At 40.5% G+C, this 15,197-nt stretch overlaps 2 protein-coding genes across 2 annotated transcripts in view; one reads left to right on the top strand and one right to left on the bottom strand.

Annotated features, from left to right (window-relative positions):
• The window catches only part of ptger4b (prostaglandin E receptor 4 (subtype EP4) b), a 221,384-nt gene that overhangs the window by 103,377 nt on the left and 102,810 nt on the right, over nt 1-15,197 (bottom strand). The gene's annotated exons all lie outside the window — the stretch shown is intronic.
• Nucleotides 1-15,197, top strand: part of lamc3 (laminin, gamma 3) — a 95,976-nt gene that overhangs the window by 20,664 nt on the left and 60,115 nt on the right. Inside the window, exons 4-9 of the mRNA XM_079581308.1 lie at nt 2,931-3,097; nt 6,044-6,232; nt 6,779-6,896; nt 11,577-11,675; nt 12,632-12,768; nt 14,407-14,526. Of these exons, the coding sequence (XP_079437434.1) occupies nt 2,931-3,097; nt 6,044-6,232; nt 6,779-6,896; nt 11,577-11,675; nt 12,632-12,768; nt 14,407-14,526 (830 nt within the window). The remainder of the gene's footprint in view (nt 1-2,930; nt 3,098-6,043; nt 6,233-6,778; nt 6,897-11,576; nt 11,676-12,631; nt 12,769-14,406; nt 14,527-15,197) is intronic.

Here is a 15,197-nt window from a genome sequence, read left to right as displayed (position 1 = left end):
TTCACCAACTATCCACTACTCCATTGATTTGACCATCCAGGGCTACACGGCCTCATCAGTGAACAAGACTGTTTTAAAATGAGTCTTCATGTATTTCTGAGCCACTGCAGCCATTTCTGTTCATCACCATTCAATTAACCGTTTAGGGGAGGCCCGGATAGAAGGATTATGCACAACTGCAGCCTCTGGAGGGTCCTACACCTTGATGTTCGGGAGACTCCAGAGGCACCAGCAACTTCAAATACCTGTATGCTGCTTTGTAGCATCTGTTCTTTTAATCTGATGTGTTTGTCTGGCAGAAACCGTCCATATTGTGCCTTTATCTGCACAAACCGGAGTGTGCTCTGAATCATCCACAAATCTCTTATCAGTATGATGATTACGCTTCTTCTTTCATGAAATATCGAAGGTTTTCATACCTAGACCAAGGCATTCAACTATTTCACGCTTTTCATCAGCAGAGAGACCCTTTTTCTTTCCCATATTGACCCTTTTTCTTTCTTGAAAATGATGATCTGCTTAATAAAGTGGAACATCCTTTTTCAGTAGTCTTTCCCTTAACTGGGCTTAACCTGACAACTAATTATCCCAGGTCTCTAAGATTTATGTCAGTGATTCATAGAGCCCCGAGACACGATACCATCCACAAGTTTCATTATAATTTTTTAGTTTTTTTACCTTTTTGACACAAAAATACAATTTGCATAATAATTTGGAACGCAGTGTAGAACAACCTTTTCCCTCCAACCAGACACAGGTCGCTGCAGAGTTACCTGGCTGTGCTTTTTACGACAAATGTGCAGAAGCTTGACATTAACCCCGCCCACCACAACTACGGCAACAACACAAAGACGCTATACCCTGTCCCACTACATTGGTTTTCTCTTAATGATAGATTCATCAATTTAATGATAAAATCCTGTGTGGCAAGGCAAGTGGTGAAGGTCTAGGTTAGGTTAGGTTAGGTTAGGTTAGGTTAATTTATTTGTACCCGTGGGTAAATTTGTCTTGCAATTCTGAGAACTAGTCGACACATTAAAACACATTATACATACATAAAACATCACACATATTTAAATATAAAACTTGTAAGTGCTCCAGATACTAACAGGATGTGCCTTTGGTACAGAAACAACTGAAGTTTAAGCCACTTGACAGCAACAAAGATAAAAAAGCCGTGTCAGGGGCAATTTGATCCCGTCTTGTTCATATAGGAAAGGGCAGCGGGAACAAAGCTTTTCTTAAAACGGTTTGTGTGGCTCATTGGCATCAAAAACCGACGCCCAGACGGAAGCAATCGAAACTCTGAATGCAATGGATGCTCTGTCTAATGCTACATGTTACATGATTTAAATGAAACTCTTCTGAACTAAAATGAACAATGCCACCAAAGAGAAGGCGCTGGACTTCTAAATAAAAGGCACACAAATCTGTTCATTGCAAAGATAAAGGATGTTCCAAAATTTGATTTATTATGTTCATTTACTTCATTTCAGAAATGTATTTAAATTTCAGTAGTAGTTCTGACGGTCCATACACAAGTTGTTCTCAGTCCAATCTCCAGATCTCCAATCCAAAATACTAACGGCAGTATGACCAAGGCAGCAGGAGACCGGGCTGAGCGAGGCATCATCAGAACCCTTGAATTAGAGAAATGTTAGCTTAGATATACACCTGGTACTGGCTACTCCAAGCCTCAGACCTCTATCAATCAAGCACAGCACCGAAGGGTGCGCTGTGAAGCCCTCAACCACCCGCACTAAAGGGAAGCACCAAGAGATTCATTTGCAAATATCTACAATATCTACTAGACTGGAGGTGTTGCACACCCTGGGCACGCAGAGCCCATCCAGTCCAATCCACTTTATTTGTACATCACATTTTATAAACAAGCATTTCCAGAGTGTTACATGCAAAGATTGACATAGGAGTCAAAATTAAAGACAGAGGGGAGTAAGAGAGAATGAAGAGAAGGCCTTTTAGACACTAGATTCAATTTAGTTTGACTTCAAGGATTCAACAAATCCTGCTCCGAGTCTAAGCCTGAAATAAATTGTAACGTCTATACTTCTAAAGCCTTCCCCCATGAACTGAAGTGGCATCATGACGATTATCAAATGACTTGCAGCTCCGTAACATTATGACCAAAGTCTAGAAATGGCTGTGCCCCCTAAGTGCCATATGATGTATATGAACAAATCCCCTATCCTTGAGATTAGATTCAATTTATTTTGACTTCAAGGATTCTACAAATCCTTAAATCCTGCTCACCAGGTTGCATCAAATAATTTCCGTTACCAAGCACCTGAACATCAGCATATGCCTGGCAGCAGTTCACAGATGCAAAATTGTGAGACGACGTTGCATCCTCTTTGGAGTTCTTGGGCTTTATTACTCACAGTAATGAGATAGGACATGGCGCCGAGGACCAGGCTGCACTTTAGCACTGCAAAATAAGTTCACGATTAACTAGTCGAGATGAAGCCTTCAGGAGGAATATAAACTTGATCTGACACCTGTCATAAACACTTAAGATCAGCACAGCAGCTACACAAATTACCAGCAGCCCTTGTCACAACACCTGAGGGAGAAACTGCCCATGACAACATGTTGTAGCGTAGGGTCCTCAGCAAATACTTCACACCTCACCAAGTCGCGCAATCCTGCTGGACCACTAGTCATTTTACATTAAGTGTCAGGGTACACACCAGTGCTAAAGACTGCAACCCACTGAAAAAGTCTCATGAATCTCAGTAGTTCTCGCTGCACCTCAGTGTAGTCACTTCCAATACAAGGAAAATAAATGACATTAAATAAACTACAAAATGTACATACATGTAGAAAATAAGACCAAGCCTTGGGGAAACATGACAAATCCCAGTTCTTCATTACACTTACTGGCAACTGTCTGTGTCTGTGTTGCCCCTCAGATGCAAGTGTAATGGCCATGGCAGCGAGTGTGTGGAGGGGCAGAGTGGAACCTTGGTTTGTGCTTGCCAGCATCACACAGTCGGGGAAGACTGCCAGAGATGTCACCCCTTCTACCAAGACCGGCCCTGGGCTCGGGCCACGGGGGACTCGGCCAACCAGTGTTTGAGTGAGTTCTGCCTTTGGGACACTGTCACACATCAGCACTGAGAAATCCCCCGGGCTGCGTGAAATTCAACTGACACAGCCTGATTGCCTTCAAACAGGACGCCTGATGCCCTGCACATTATGTCTAAGCAAAAAGCGCCAAGTTTCACAGATTGTTCAAAGACCTCATTGATGACCACCATGTTGAAGTTTGCGTATATTTGTGCACTTTATGATGGAGCCCCACGAAAATGGCTGCAATATTTCAATACTGTGATGTCAGTTTTTTAAGGGAGAGGTAGAATCTGTATCACACTGAAATGCTTCCTGATTAACATTTTATCTCTGGACCCACAACAGCCAGAGGGCTCAACAATGATACCTGCACCACCTCTCAATCACAAACACTTTCATCTCCGTTTGAAGTTATTTTGAAATAATTAGATCCGAGCGTTCCCTTTCACTCGTGTCACATTCCTTTGGTGGCATCTTCGGGCGCCTAATAACACACTTGCTGCCCCTGAGCCCTGGAGTGTATTTGTTAAAGAAGGCAGAGAATGGTCTGAGAACCACTCTAAGGAATCTTTTTAATAGTACTATTACTATAAGTGATATAGCGTGGTAGGTCATGCCCTCTATTACAGAGGCAGGTGCCGCAGTCAGCTAATCACGTTACGTTTTCATGTCTCACGTAACATGGAAATACATTTGGTATTTCTATAGTGATTCGATTTACTCTATTTTTTTAAAACTAAATAACCCATCATTGACTCGTACACGGATAAATAAAGCCAGTATTTCAAGCCGCTGTGGCCAAAATGTCAAGTGTCTTTAAGCAACTGCATTCTACCAGAAATCAGACGTCTGACCTTTTTGAGGCTTAAAAAACACAGAGGCAAACAATAAAACACTAACAAGATGTCTACGGTTAGTCTTCACATCGAAACAAGATTTCTGCTCGCCTTTCCAGTAATCTTTTACAATTATCTATTAATGTCAAATTATATGGCTTGCTCTTTTCTGAACTATAGATTTCAGTATCACTTTACATTAAAGCACAGCGGTTGCATGGGAATAGGACAGCAATAGCTGCGATGTAGAAACAGCGCAAACCCAATTCATTATCATAATGAATCAAAACTCAACCCTGACCCAGTATAATTTATAAATTATCAGGAAACATTTTGAGCATTTTTTGGTGGTAATAATATGGAAATGTGTCTACAAAATTTATTGAGACTCTTGAGCAATACAATGGACTGCACTCATTCAGAATCTGAAATTGTCAGAATTATTTCAAGCAAATCGTGGGCCAAGGGCAAAATAAACATAAAAGATGGGCAACACAATAATAAATCACTTACACACTGAGGCTTGAAATGAGCAGTGAGATGTAATAATACAAACAGAATAGCTGCTTCCTATAACACAGCTGTGTCAAACCACACACACTGTACATGCTGACTCGTATTACACAGGTATTACCACAGGTGACAATGTTTTTCAAGGACCGACAATGACAAACGAAATACCACAATGGTAAGTAACATCTGATCCAGCTGTCCTGCTTTGTTAGACATTCTTGTGCCTGTGGCTGCTCTTCAACCATTTCTTAGTCACCATCGATTTACAGGCCCTAATCATTTTCTTTTTCTCCTCGTATTAACTGCAATACAACTTAATTAATCTAACTCTATCCTTCATCTGTCAATCTCTCTGTATCTACACTGATTAGACAAATAAAGAATAACATTTTAACACAAATTCCACATTTCTCTCTGCTCGTTGAACATCTTCTGGACAGCACCATTGATAATGCAGCTGGGGTAAAACTGTAGCTGTCATGCTTTATTTTTGGGCTTCTTTTAAATGTTCAGATTCACTTTATGTGATTCACAGGAGCAGGATCGGTTCACAGCAGTGCAGAGAATCTAATATGAAACTAAATGTATTATATAACTTTCTCCACACGGCTGATACAAGTGCCTTACTGTAATAAATGCTCTAAGGAATGAGAGGTCATTTCACATATTTACAGGACAATGTGAATTAAAGAACACACGAAATACAACAGTAGACAACATTCCTGTGAAAAGGCTTTGCATATTAGAAAAAGCATTCCTGTCACGAGCTGGACTGTCCTGTTGTTTACAGCAGTGGTTCCCAACCAGGGGGCCCTTGGAATTATTTCAGATTAAAAAAGAAAGGGAAACTGAGCAGAATTTCAAAATTCGTTTCAAAGGAAAGTTCGTTTTGATCATTTTTCAGTAAAAGGTTTGATTTGGAGAGAATTGTGTCGCTTCCTGTCAGAACAGATGCCTCTAGGTTTTCGGAAACCAAGGAAGCGAGACACGAGCCATTGGCTGATCATTTCCTTCTTTTATTTCCACAAAATTTAATTTTAAATGTTTTTGTGTTAGCAAAACAGCCATCACATTTAGTTTCATACAAAAATTTACTTTGTACCAAGAACTTTAAACAAGTCCTGAAGCAGTCTCAAGAGAAGTCTCAACTTTGCTGGGACAACTTAATAACATTGAGCAATATTCATCTCATTCTGAAACAACACAGAGCTAGGTTCATAATAAAATCTATAATTTTCCCAGTTCCCCCTCAGGGTGTAGCGGGTAAGCTAAAGGGGGATTTTATTTGAAGGGTGTGAGAGCTGTGATGGTGTGTTATCAGCTGAGTAATTTTCTCTTGTATAAACATGAATTACTGTTATCTAAGTGCCCCCTGACAGCCAATTGGCTCCTCATTAGGCCTGCGTGAAATGAGATTAGCAACGAGCCTCTAAATTATGATCCAATCCCTGAACACATAATCTCTCTCACACATATGTCTCCATGTGGATCTATTTTAGTCTGATGCCTGTTTTTGTGCCTTGTCCTTTCTCTCCCTGTGGCTCTTCTCTGCACTTGACCTCTTGCTTTCGTCTTGTGCCTCCACCTCTATCTCGTCCTTGCAGAGTGCAACTGCAGTGGAAGATCAGACGAGTGTGTGTTTGACATGGAGCAGTACCGCAGCACAGGCAGTGGGGGGCGCTGCCTTAACTGTAGAAATAATACAGATGGACCCCATTGTGAGCGCTGCAAAGAGGACCACTACAGGATGTCTCCAGAGGATGGCTGCCTGCCATGCAGCTGCAATATCAACGGTAAATGTATTATCTTTCAACAGTTTACTTCTATACGATTGATGCGGCAAACAATTGTTTCTGAACCATAGAATTTATTTATACCCATTCCCACATCACAAAACCTCCACAGAGTGGCTTTTTCTGTGATTTATAGTTCATCATACAGTCCCGATCAAAATTTTAAGATCACTTGAAAAATGGCACACAAAAAATCACATTTCACACGCTTCAATCTTTACAATGTTCCAAGTAGAACTTCAATATGCAACCAGATGAAAAGGGAGTGAGACACACAGTGCTTTGAGTAAAGCTTTTATTGAAAACAACAAATAAACTGAAAAAGTCTGTTTTGCAGCTGATCAAAATTTTAGGTGCAAATCTGTGGAAAAATGTGAATTCAGTGTCACTTTCTGCCAGGTATTCACACTGTCATTACGTTTCAGCTTTAGTTTCCTTTTTTTTACCCCCAAATAATATTCAGTGCATGTAAACAGTAAGAATTACATTGTAGGTTTTTGGTTTTGTTTTGTTCATTTATATCTTCCTGGCCTCTACTTCCTCCAGGCTCTGTCAGTCTGCAGTGCGATCAGACAGGACGCTGTGTTTGCAAAGAAGGAGTGACAGGGGAGAAGTGTGACACTTGCTTGCCAGGTTTTCATTCTCTTGGCCCTGGTGGTTGCAGGTGAGCAACATGTATGTCTGTAACACTCCTGCAACACCACATCAGAAAATACTTTATATATATATATATATACAGTGGGAGGTAAAAGTGAGTACACTGTTTGGACTTTCTCACACAGTGCTTAAAAAATACCACCCAAACATTTATATTTATCATATTTTCATTGGCCATAACATGTAAACATTGACAGGAGAGTCTGGAATAAGTGAGTACACCACATGTATCTCACTGAACTGCAGCAGTTTTGTAAAGAAGGATCAGCCAGCTATTCCATACAAGGGTTGGGTTCACTCACTTATTCCACGCTGTTGTGAATGTCTCTGGTCTTTCTGCAAAATATCTTGCTTAACTTGTGAAAGTCTGGTGCAGGAGCATCAGGGCGTGGGGCTGTTTTGTTGGCTCAGGGCCTGGACAACGTGCGTCATCAATACAAAAATGAATACACAAGTTAATCAAGATATTTATACATGAGCTCATGCATGATTTTCATGAACACATGAATACATGACTTCATGATAGACTTCTCAGGAACAAACATGATCACATGTTGGTTCATGGATGACTTCATCCCTCAATTAAACTTGGAACTGTAATGAATGTACATGAAAATCTTAATATTTCATCATCACATCAAGTCAAGATTTAGTTATTCATGGATGTTTCATGAAATCATGCATTAATTCATGAATAAGTTCATGAAAATCATAAATGAACTCATGTACCATTATTATAAAGCTACAATTCATTCTTAGGATTTTGATAAAAATCAGACCACACCACACACACACATATATATATATATATATATATATATATATATATATTATTGTATAATATTTCCTCATGTGACACAACAATTGTTAATATGTGTCCTTTATCAGGGGGATGTGACAACAAGGCATCAACAACAGCAGGATATTGCAAGAGTTGTCATTTTACACACAAAAGCAAGGATCAAGAAAGCTGATGCAGTGTAGCGTCAACTAGTTGATTTTATCTATACCCTGCTAAATCAAATCAGATCTATACTCTGCTAGCCAGATTATATTTGTTTTATTACGCTTGTTTTTGTTTTAAACAGGATTAAAGTATAGAAAATGCTGACTAATGAGGGCTTGGTAGAAAATAAATATAAATATTTTCGATCAAGACCAAGGGGTGAACTAACATTTGACACTTTTGCTGTAATATAAAGTAGTCAGTGTACAGCTTATAACGGTGTGATTTTAATATCCCATTAGAATATCTTAACACACAGCCATTAGTGTAAAAACTGGTGGAACCACAAGTGAAAATGTTCAAATGTTCAAATCTGACTCCAAATGGCTCTATTATATGTCCTGCACTTTCTGAACCCTCTTGGCCATGGATTTCACCAGAGCTTCAAAGAACCTTTCTCCTCTTCTGTGACGTCACGGACGTGGAGACCTTGTGCTCCTCCAACCTCTGTTTAAGGGTTAAGATCTCCCTCGATCATGCTTGGTTAGTCAGTTACCTTTATCCTCAGCTTGTTGGTCGTCATGGAGATAAGTTTGGGGTTTTCATGTTGGAGTACGCTCCTCCTGTGGCCCAGTTTCTGAAGGAAGGGGATCAGTACATGGTGGAATTCATGGTTCTCTCCTTGAACTGTAGGTCCCCAGTGCTGGCAGCCCTCATTCAGCCCCAGACCAGGAGTGAGGCGCTTGTCTTTGTTCACCTCAGCTGGAGATGGTTCCAGTAATCCAGCTTGTCTTCTGCAGACTGTTTGGGGGGTTTCTTGTGCATCATCTTAAGAGAGGGATTCCTTATGGGTAATTAGCCATGCAGACCAATCATTAAATATAATGATCACATTATATTTAATCACAATAACCTACCACCCCGGATCTCGCGAACTGAGCCCAATTTGTACATTTTTATTGAAGGGTTTTTACATTATTGGCTGTGGGTTGATAGGACATTAATGATCTTTTATGTTATGTTTGTTGGCTGTGTAATCAATATTCATTATGCACCCTGTGATTAATGTGCATGCAATTCCAATAATCTGACAATAATTAGTGCTGGTGGTGAAGCACTGAGAAAAGTTTCATGTTTTATGACACACAACACTAAAACCAACATACATTATTATGAAACAAATTTGCAAACTCTATCTCCGTGCATGACAAAATTACTTCACTGGTTTGTTTCCGCCTCGTATTCGGCCCATTGAAAGTACACAGTTAATTGGAGGATAAAATAAAGGATAAAGTATAAAATTCAAATGTAAAATTTAGCTTTGAGTGACATTTTTGTATCACAGTTATCTGTGTATCAAGTAACCACCTCCTCACATTAGAAATGGATGAGCCTGGATGACCAGATGAAGGTGCCTGAAATTCAGGACTGGATCTGGAGGGTTTTGAATATAGGGGCGTGCAAGTGCGTTCGCCACTGAGGCACCGCCTCATGAATGTGTTATTAATTGACGCAGCGCGTCATAAAAATGATATATTTAACACAAACAGAGGAGTGTTTCAAGCAGGTGCTTCATCCTTCACCTGATGTTTGAGCAAAGTTTCACAGTTGCCGTAGGGAGAGGGGCTGGGTAAGCAGATTAAGTACCAGCTCTGAGCACATTTGAGGACAGAGACGAGATCTGCACAGAGGCCAAGAAACTCCAGAGTTTACAGTGGTCTTATAGAACATTACTTGTTTTATTACTGAGCATGGAGTAAATGTATCATTAGATGCTTTGAGAAACTTGTCAGCACAGCCTTACAATGTACTTTACAAGTGTTTTTTTTTAATCATTACATAATCATGCAGTTCATCTATGTATGGTGAACTGCCATTTAAGTTCATGTGTGTGCATGGCCATTGCTTTTGTTCACCAAAGAACAAATAACTCCAAATTAAAGTGAATGATTATTCAGTGCTATAGAACTATCTTTCAATGGTACATCTGGAAATCAATTGATAATAAACTCACTTTGTGTACACTTGGAGTGGCTTTCTTCATCATTTATTGATCACCTGCAGTCGCTTGAGTGACTCATCCAAACAAATAAGGCAGCAGACACCAACACAGATATTAATATAATTATAGAAACATAGGTCAGTCAGAAGTAAAATCTGAAGCAGCAACAGCAAACCTCTTTAGGGCAGAGCAGGAGTCTAATCATTACATTACATGCATTAGAGTCTCATGTAAACAAGTCATTGTAGCCGAGGGATCATTTAAACCTGTTTGGCTAACACTCAACGTGGCCTATTGCACATGTTTTGAGGTAAAACAGGAGCCCATGGAGGAAACCTATGCACACATGCAAACTCTCCACCAATCACCAATCCCTTCGCCGCCGTGCCGCCCTGTTCTCTGTGGTCTCCCCTCTGGTATGGACAGAGGAACAGTGATACCAAAAGGCACCTTGTATTTGAAGAGGTCTCGCATTTCCTCCTCCCAGCTTATGGTGAATAGTGGTACCAGGGAACAATAGTACTTCCAGACTTCCAACATCCAAACCCTACCTGTACCCATTTGATGTCCCTGTGCTCTCCTTGTTCTAACATCAAGCCTTTGCTCCCAACCCCAGTCCTAACACTAACCTCAGTCCTAACCCATTGGCGTCTCCTGTGTCTGGAGTTGCTGCTGATGCCCCTTGAACATCGGTACCAGGAAACATAAGTCCCAGGGAACAGCACGGGGAATGTCGGCTAAGTTAGGATACGGAGGTGGGATCACAGTTTTCAGTGAATACCAGGGGAACTGGGAGGTTTTTTCTGTGGTATAAATGAAAAATAATTATCATAACACATCAAACTTGGACACTGAAACACTCTTAACCTGTGTTATACAAAACAATATGAGAGAACTTAAGGAAAAGCCTATTTGAACAAGTGCAGTTTGAGGAGTGGTGTTTAACAGGGATCCAGTGAAGCCGTTGGAGGATGGAGCGATGTTTCAGTTAATGATGAGTGTTTAATATGAGAGTTTAGAGTTCATTATGAGGCCAAGGTTGTGGATGGAGGGGAAAGGGCTAAAGCCGTGACCATGTAGGAGAGTTTTTGGTCTTTTCTGCTGCTTTATGAGGCCTTGGAATCTGACTTTCCTCAACTCGAGTGCAGCCTTTAGAGTGTGGGCACATGAGGTTTATAAATGAGGGAGGGTCAATTATATATTCAAAGACTGCTGGTGATGGATGGCCTATGTTTTTTTTTGTTTTTTTTTGGGTGTGGCAGAAGGTAAATAGACCTTTAACAAAAACATCAGCAAAGCCACAAGTGATACCCACTAAAAATACAACCCGAGTGAAGTTTTCTAAAGTGCATTCACAAATAGACATGCAATCGCACATGCAAACAGACACCACACAGTGTCAGTTTCATCAAGCGAAATCCAGCTGTTGAGTTGAGGTGTGAATTACACAGTCCAGTGGAGCGAGGCCAACAAGAGATGCTTTGTCTGTGGATAATTGAATTATTTGTGTTAGCGCCTCATTATGAAATGGCTTTAAACAGACACTTAACAATAGTCATTTATCATTGGTGGAGTGGATGTGGGATGTCGGTTCTAATTACAATCCCCCCTCTCACACACACACGCACACGCACACACACACGCACACACAACATTTTTTAACGGCAGTATGTTATTAAGTGCACAATGAAATTCCAGGCACATTTTTGAGTCATGTTTCTGTGTGTTGTTGTATTCAGGCCCTGTCGATGCAGTTCAGCTGGAAGTGTCGGACATTGCTCCCCTACAGGCGGACATTGCTACTGCAAGCCTAACGTTGAGGGACAGAGCTGTGACAGGTAAGGATTTGGAGCAAAACATAACTTCTGACTGGTGTCATTCTGCTTTTCTTCTTCTTCTTTTTTTCATATTAGACTGGATTTGTTTATTTGGTTGGGACAGTACATGATAGTGAACATATACATGGGACTCATTCATGTTATTTTTATTTTATTTATTTGTTTATTTGACAGGGGAACATTGCTGAGTATGTGGCTGATGTTATGTACATGAGGCTAATTTGCAGCCCCAGTCCCTGGTGAGGCTTTACAAAGTATATAAAAGAATAGAAAGACAGAAAAACAGTAAAAAGCATCACACAATACAGCACTAAAACGAAAGAAGAGAACACATATCTGGCCACTTCACAACCCAGTTCGCTGCTCACACTTGTGTTTGTTCTTTAGCCAGAGCTTTATCCCGGACTGTATCCTTGGGCTCATTTCTATGCTTGTACTACACACACAGTCACTCTCATTCATCCTGGCCTTGCACCTTTTCAGTGATAGGAGAAGCCGTTGAACCCGAGAAAACCTACGCAGGCTCTGGGAGAATACACACTCCACACAGTCACACCCCTCGTGGCCCGGGACATTGAACCCGGGACATTCATATTGGGAGGAAGGAGCACTAATTGCGCCCAGTCAGTCTCTCTGCTTAACCAGTTGATTTTTCGAAAAACAATTACATTCTTTGTTACAGCCGCAAATTAAATTGTCCTTGGTTAAACAAATGAGCAATGTTGTTCACCTTGTTTGTTGACATTTTAGCTGATTTCGTGGCTCGTTGAGCAGTCAACTCCCCTCGGCAAAGCGACTAGTGTGGCACTCGTATTGCAGCACTTAAATTCTGCACCTTTCCCAGCCACATGCGAGTCACATGTGAGCAGGTCCAAGCTTCTGGAATTTATTAAACGTGAAAGAAACATGACACAGAAGTTGCTTTTGTTATGGATGAAATGTTTGTCTGCCTGCAGATGCAAACCAGGATTTTTTGACCTTCAACAAAGCAACCCAGCAGGATGTCAGGCATGTTTCTGCTTTGGGCATTCATCAGCCTGTTCCTCCTCCAGCCATTACAGTGCTCTCAACATCTCGTCTGACTTCCTTGAGGGTAAAGTCTGTGATTGACTCTGACATATATTTACACATGAGCATAAAGGTCTGATCCTGGAGCCGAACTTGTTTATGCTTCTGTCATAGAATAATTGTTTAATTTACATTAATCTGTTTCCTTTAATGTCAGTCATTTATTGCTTAGAACTTGTGTATAACTTTAGTTTTTAATTAAAATCAATTGGCTTGTTGCACAATGTGGCTACGCCTCTGAGCTGAAGTTGTGGCCGCTAGTACTTCCTGTTCGTATTAATTTCCATTAAGCTTAGCTTAGACCGGTTCGAATCATCGTATTTCCTAGAGATTCTGGGGTGGACAGTGAGTTCCTGGTAGATGATCACTTACTGCAGATGAACGATTTGCTGTACAGTGTAAATATTTCCATAGAGGAGACGTCTATGTTCATAAGAATCAGTGAGTTTGTCTTGAAGCTAAAGGCTAACATTGATTTCATGAATTATACAATTTGAAATAGTGCATTTTATTCCATTTTTTTTTATAGCATGTTAGCCTTTAGCTTCAATACAAACAATCAATCCTTTATGATCACAGGTGTCTCCTCTGAACTCGCTACATCCTACATCAACATTTGACACAGTAAATGATCATCTACCGGGACCTCACTGCCCACAACATAATCTTTTGACAATATGATTATTATTCCAGGAAAAGAATACAGACAGGAAGTACTGGCGCTCACAACTTCAGGTCAGAGGAACTAGCATGGCCATACCGTGCAACAAGCCAATTGGAGGGGAAATAATTTGCATTGACCCTCTAATCATCTAAGTTTTGCATTTAAAGAAGAACTAAGTAACTTGTTTACCTTAATATATCCTTTCCGTAGTCCCTCTGGGGGTAATACAAGTGATAATGGGACGATTGGGGGGTCTTTCATCTCCCCCTGGTGTCTCTGGCCAGAAAACCACAATTGCAACTTTCCCTGCTTCGACCCGGTGGCGCAATACACTCTAAGGGAATCATGAAGGAGAAGCTAACAGGCTAACGGACAAAGCTAACTGTGGGCTAGCACAACTTTAACAGTATTTACAGCCAAGTTTGAGTGAAAAAAAGGGTTTCCATTGTGTAATTGGATGAACAATATCCCTCTGTCCCTTTGTCTTTTCTGTCAGCGTAGTATTTACTCTCACGGACAATTAATGAGTAAAAAACGCAGCATGCTACGACACCTGCAGTGGCGCTTATGGCCTCTCGAGGCACGAGTTACTAAATTCTCCTTTAACATAAAAACGTATTTTACAAATCACTATATTAGGAAGTAGAAAGTGGATTGTGGCACATCATCCATCGTGTCGGAAAAGTGGTGCAAAATTTGTTTTATTGGATGTTTTTTAATGAATGCAAACTAAAGTATGTACTTATATAACAACAGAAAAAGTTCCCACCCGTTGAACACCATAGATACATTACAGTTAGTGTAATAATCATAATTGTAACAGAGTATTAATGAAGTGCACAGTTCTACATCCGACACAGTTGAAACTCATTGTAATTAAAATACTGGCAGTATAATTGGAAAGCTGAAGAATGGAGTTGATTTCATTGTGGAACCATCTTAACATTTCTACTTTTGTTTTATGTAACGGTAGCAAAAGTAGTGCACTTCCTTTTGCAGATCAGGACGGCTGGGAGGGGGTGTTTTCGGGGGGAGAGGAATACCCCCTGCTGTGGAAAGAAGGTGAAGTTTACCTGCTGCCAATTTCCGAGGAAGATTCTGGCTCCTACAATGCCCCTGGTGAGTCAGATGTGAGATTAACTAGAACAGGTTGTTACCTCGGGCTGGGTCAAATGTCTTTGTTTAATTCAACAGTATTATTATTTTCCTTTCTTCTCCTTATCAAGTCGGGGTAAATGAACGATTTAAAAGCTGCAGTTCTTTCACGTCTGATGTGTAAATTGAATTAACATCAAGGCGTGTGTAAGAGTTTTAGCCTGAATGTTGAGTCTTATTGCGATTAAACGGGGCATTTGGCAGGGGGGGTCATATAACAGTTATTTTGACAAAAATTCTCTCAGCCTCTTATCTGAGCCATTAGCCGATAAGGGAATAAGCCATCCTCACCACATCCTCGACTTAGCGCCTATTTCTATCAAGTGGTGCCGCAGCGAAGTCCTTATGAAATTGGATGTTCTGGCTGTAGAGACAGAAGTTAAATCGGCTTGGTTTCTCGTCGGCTTCAGGATATCAAACTAGATGGTCTCTCCAACACTTTATTTGTGGTTTTAACCCCAACCAAATAAGAGATGCAGACTTCAGATGGACAAATCTATATAGATGCATAAATCCAATTACATCAGGAATACTTTTGCATTATGTGGCGGTTTATACATTTGGGGAATAATATAGTCATAACTTTATAAGGTAAATGATGCCCATATTGACAACTTCACATGCTGTGCTTGCTT

The sequence above is a fragment of the Gobius niger genome (assembly GCF_951799975.1).
Source record: "Gobius niger genome assembly, chromosome: 2".
Classification (NCBI taxonomy): Eukaryota; Metazoa; Chordata; class Actinopteri; order Gobiiformes; family Gobiidae; genus Gobius; species Gobius niger.
This window is presented reverse-complemented; position numbering and strand designations above follow the sequence as displayed.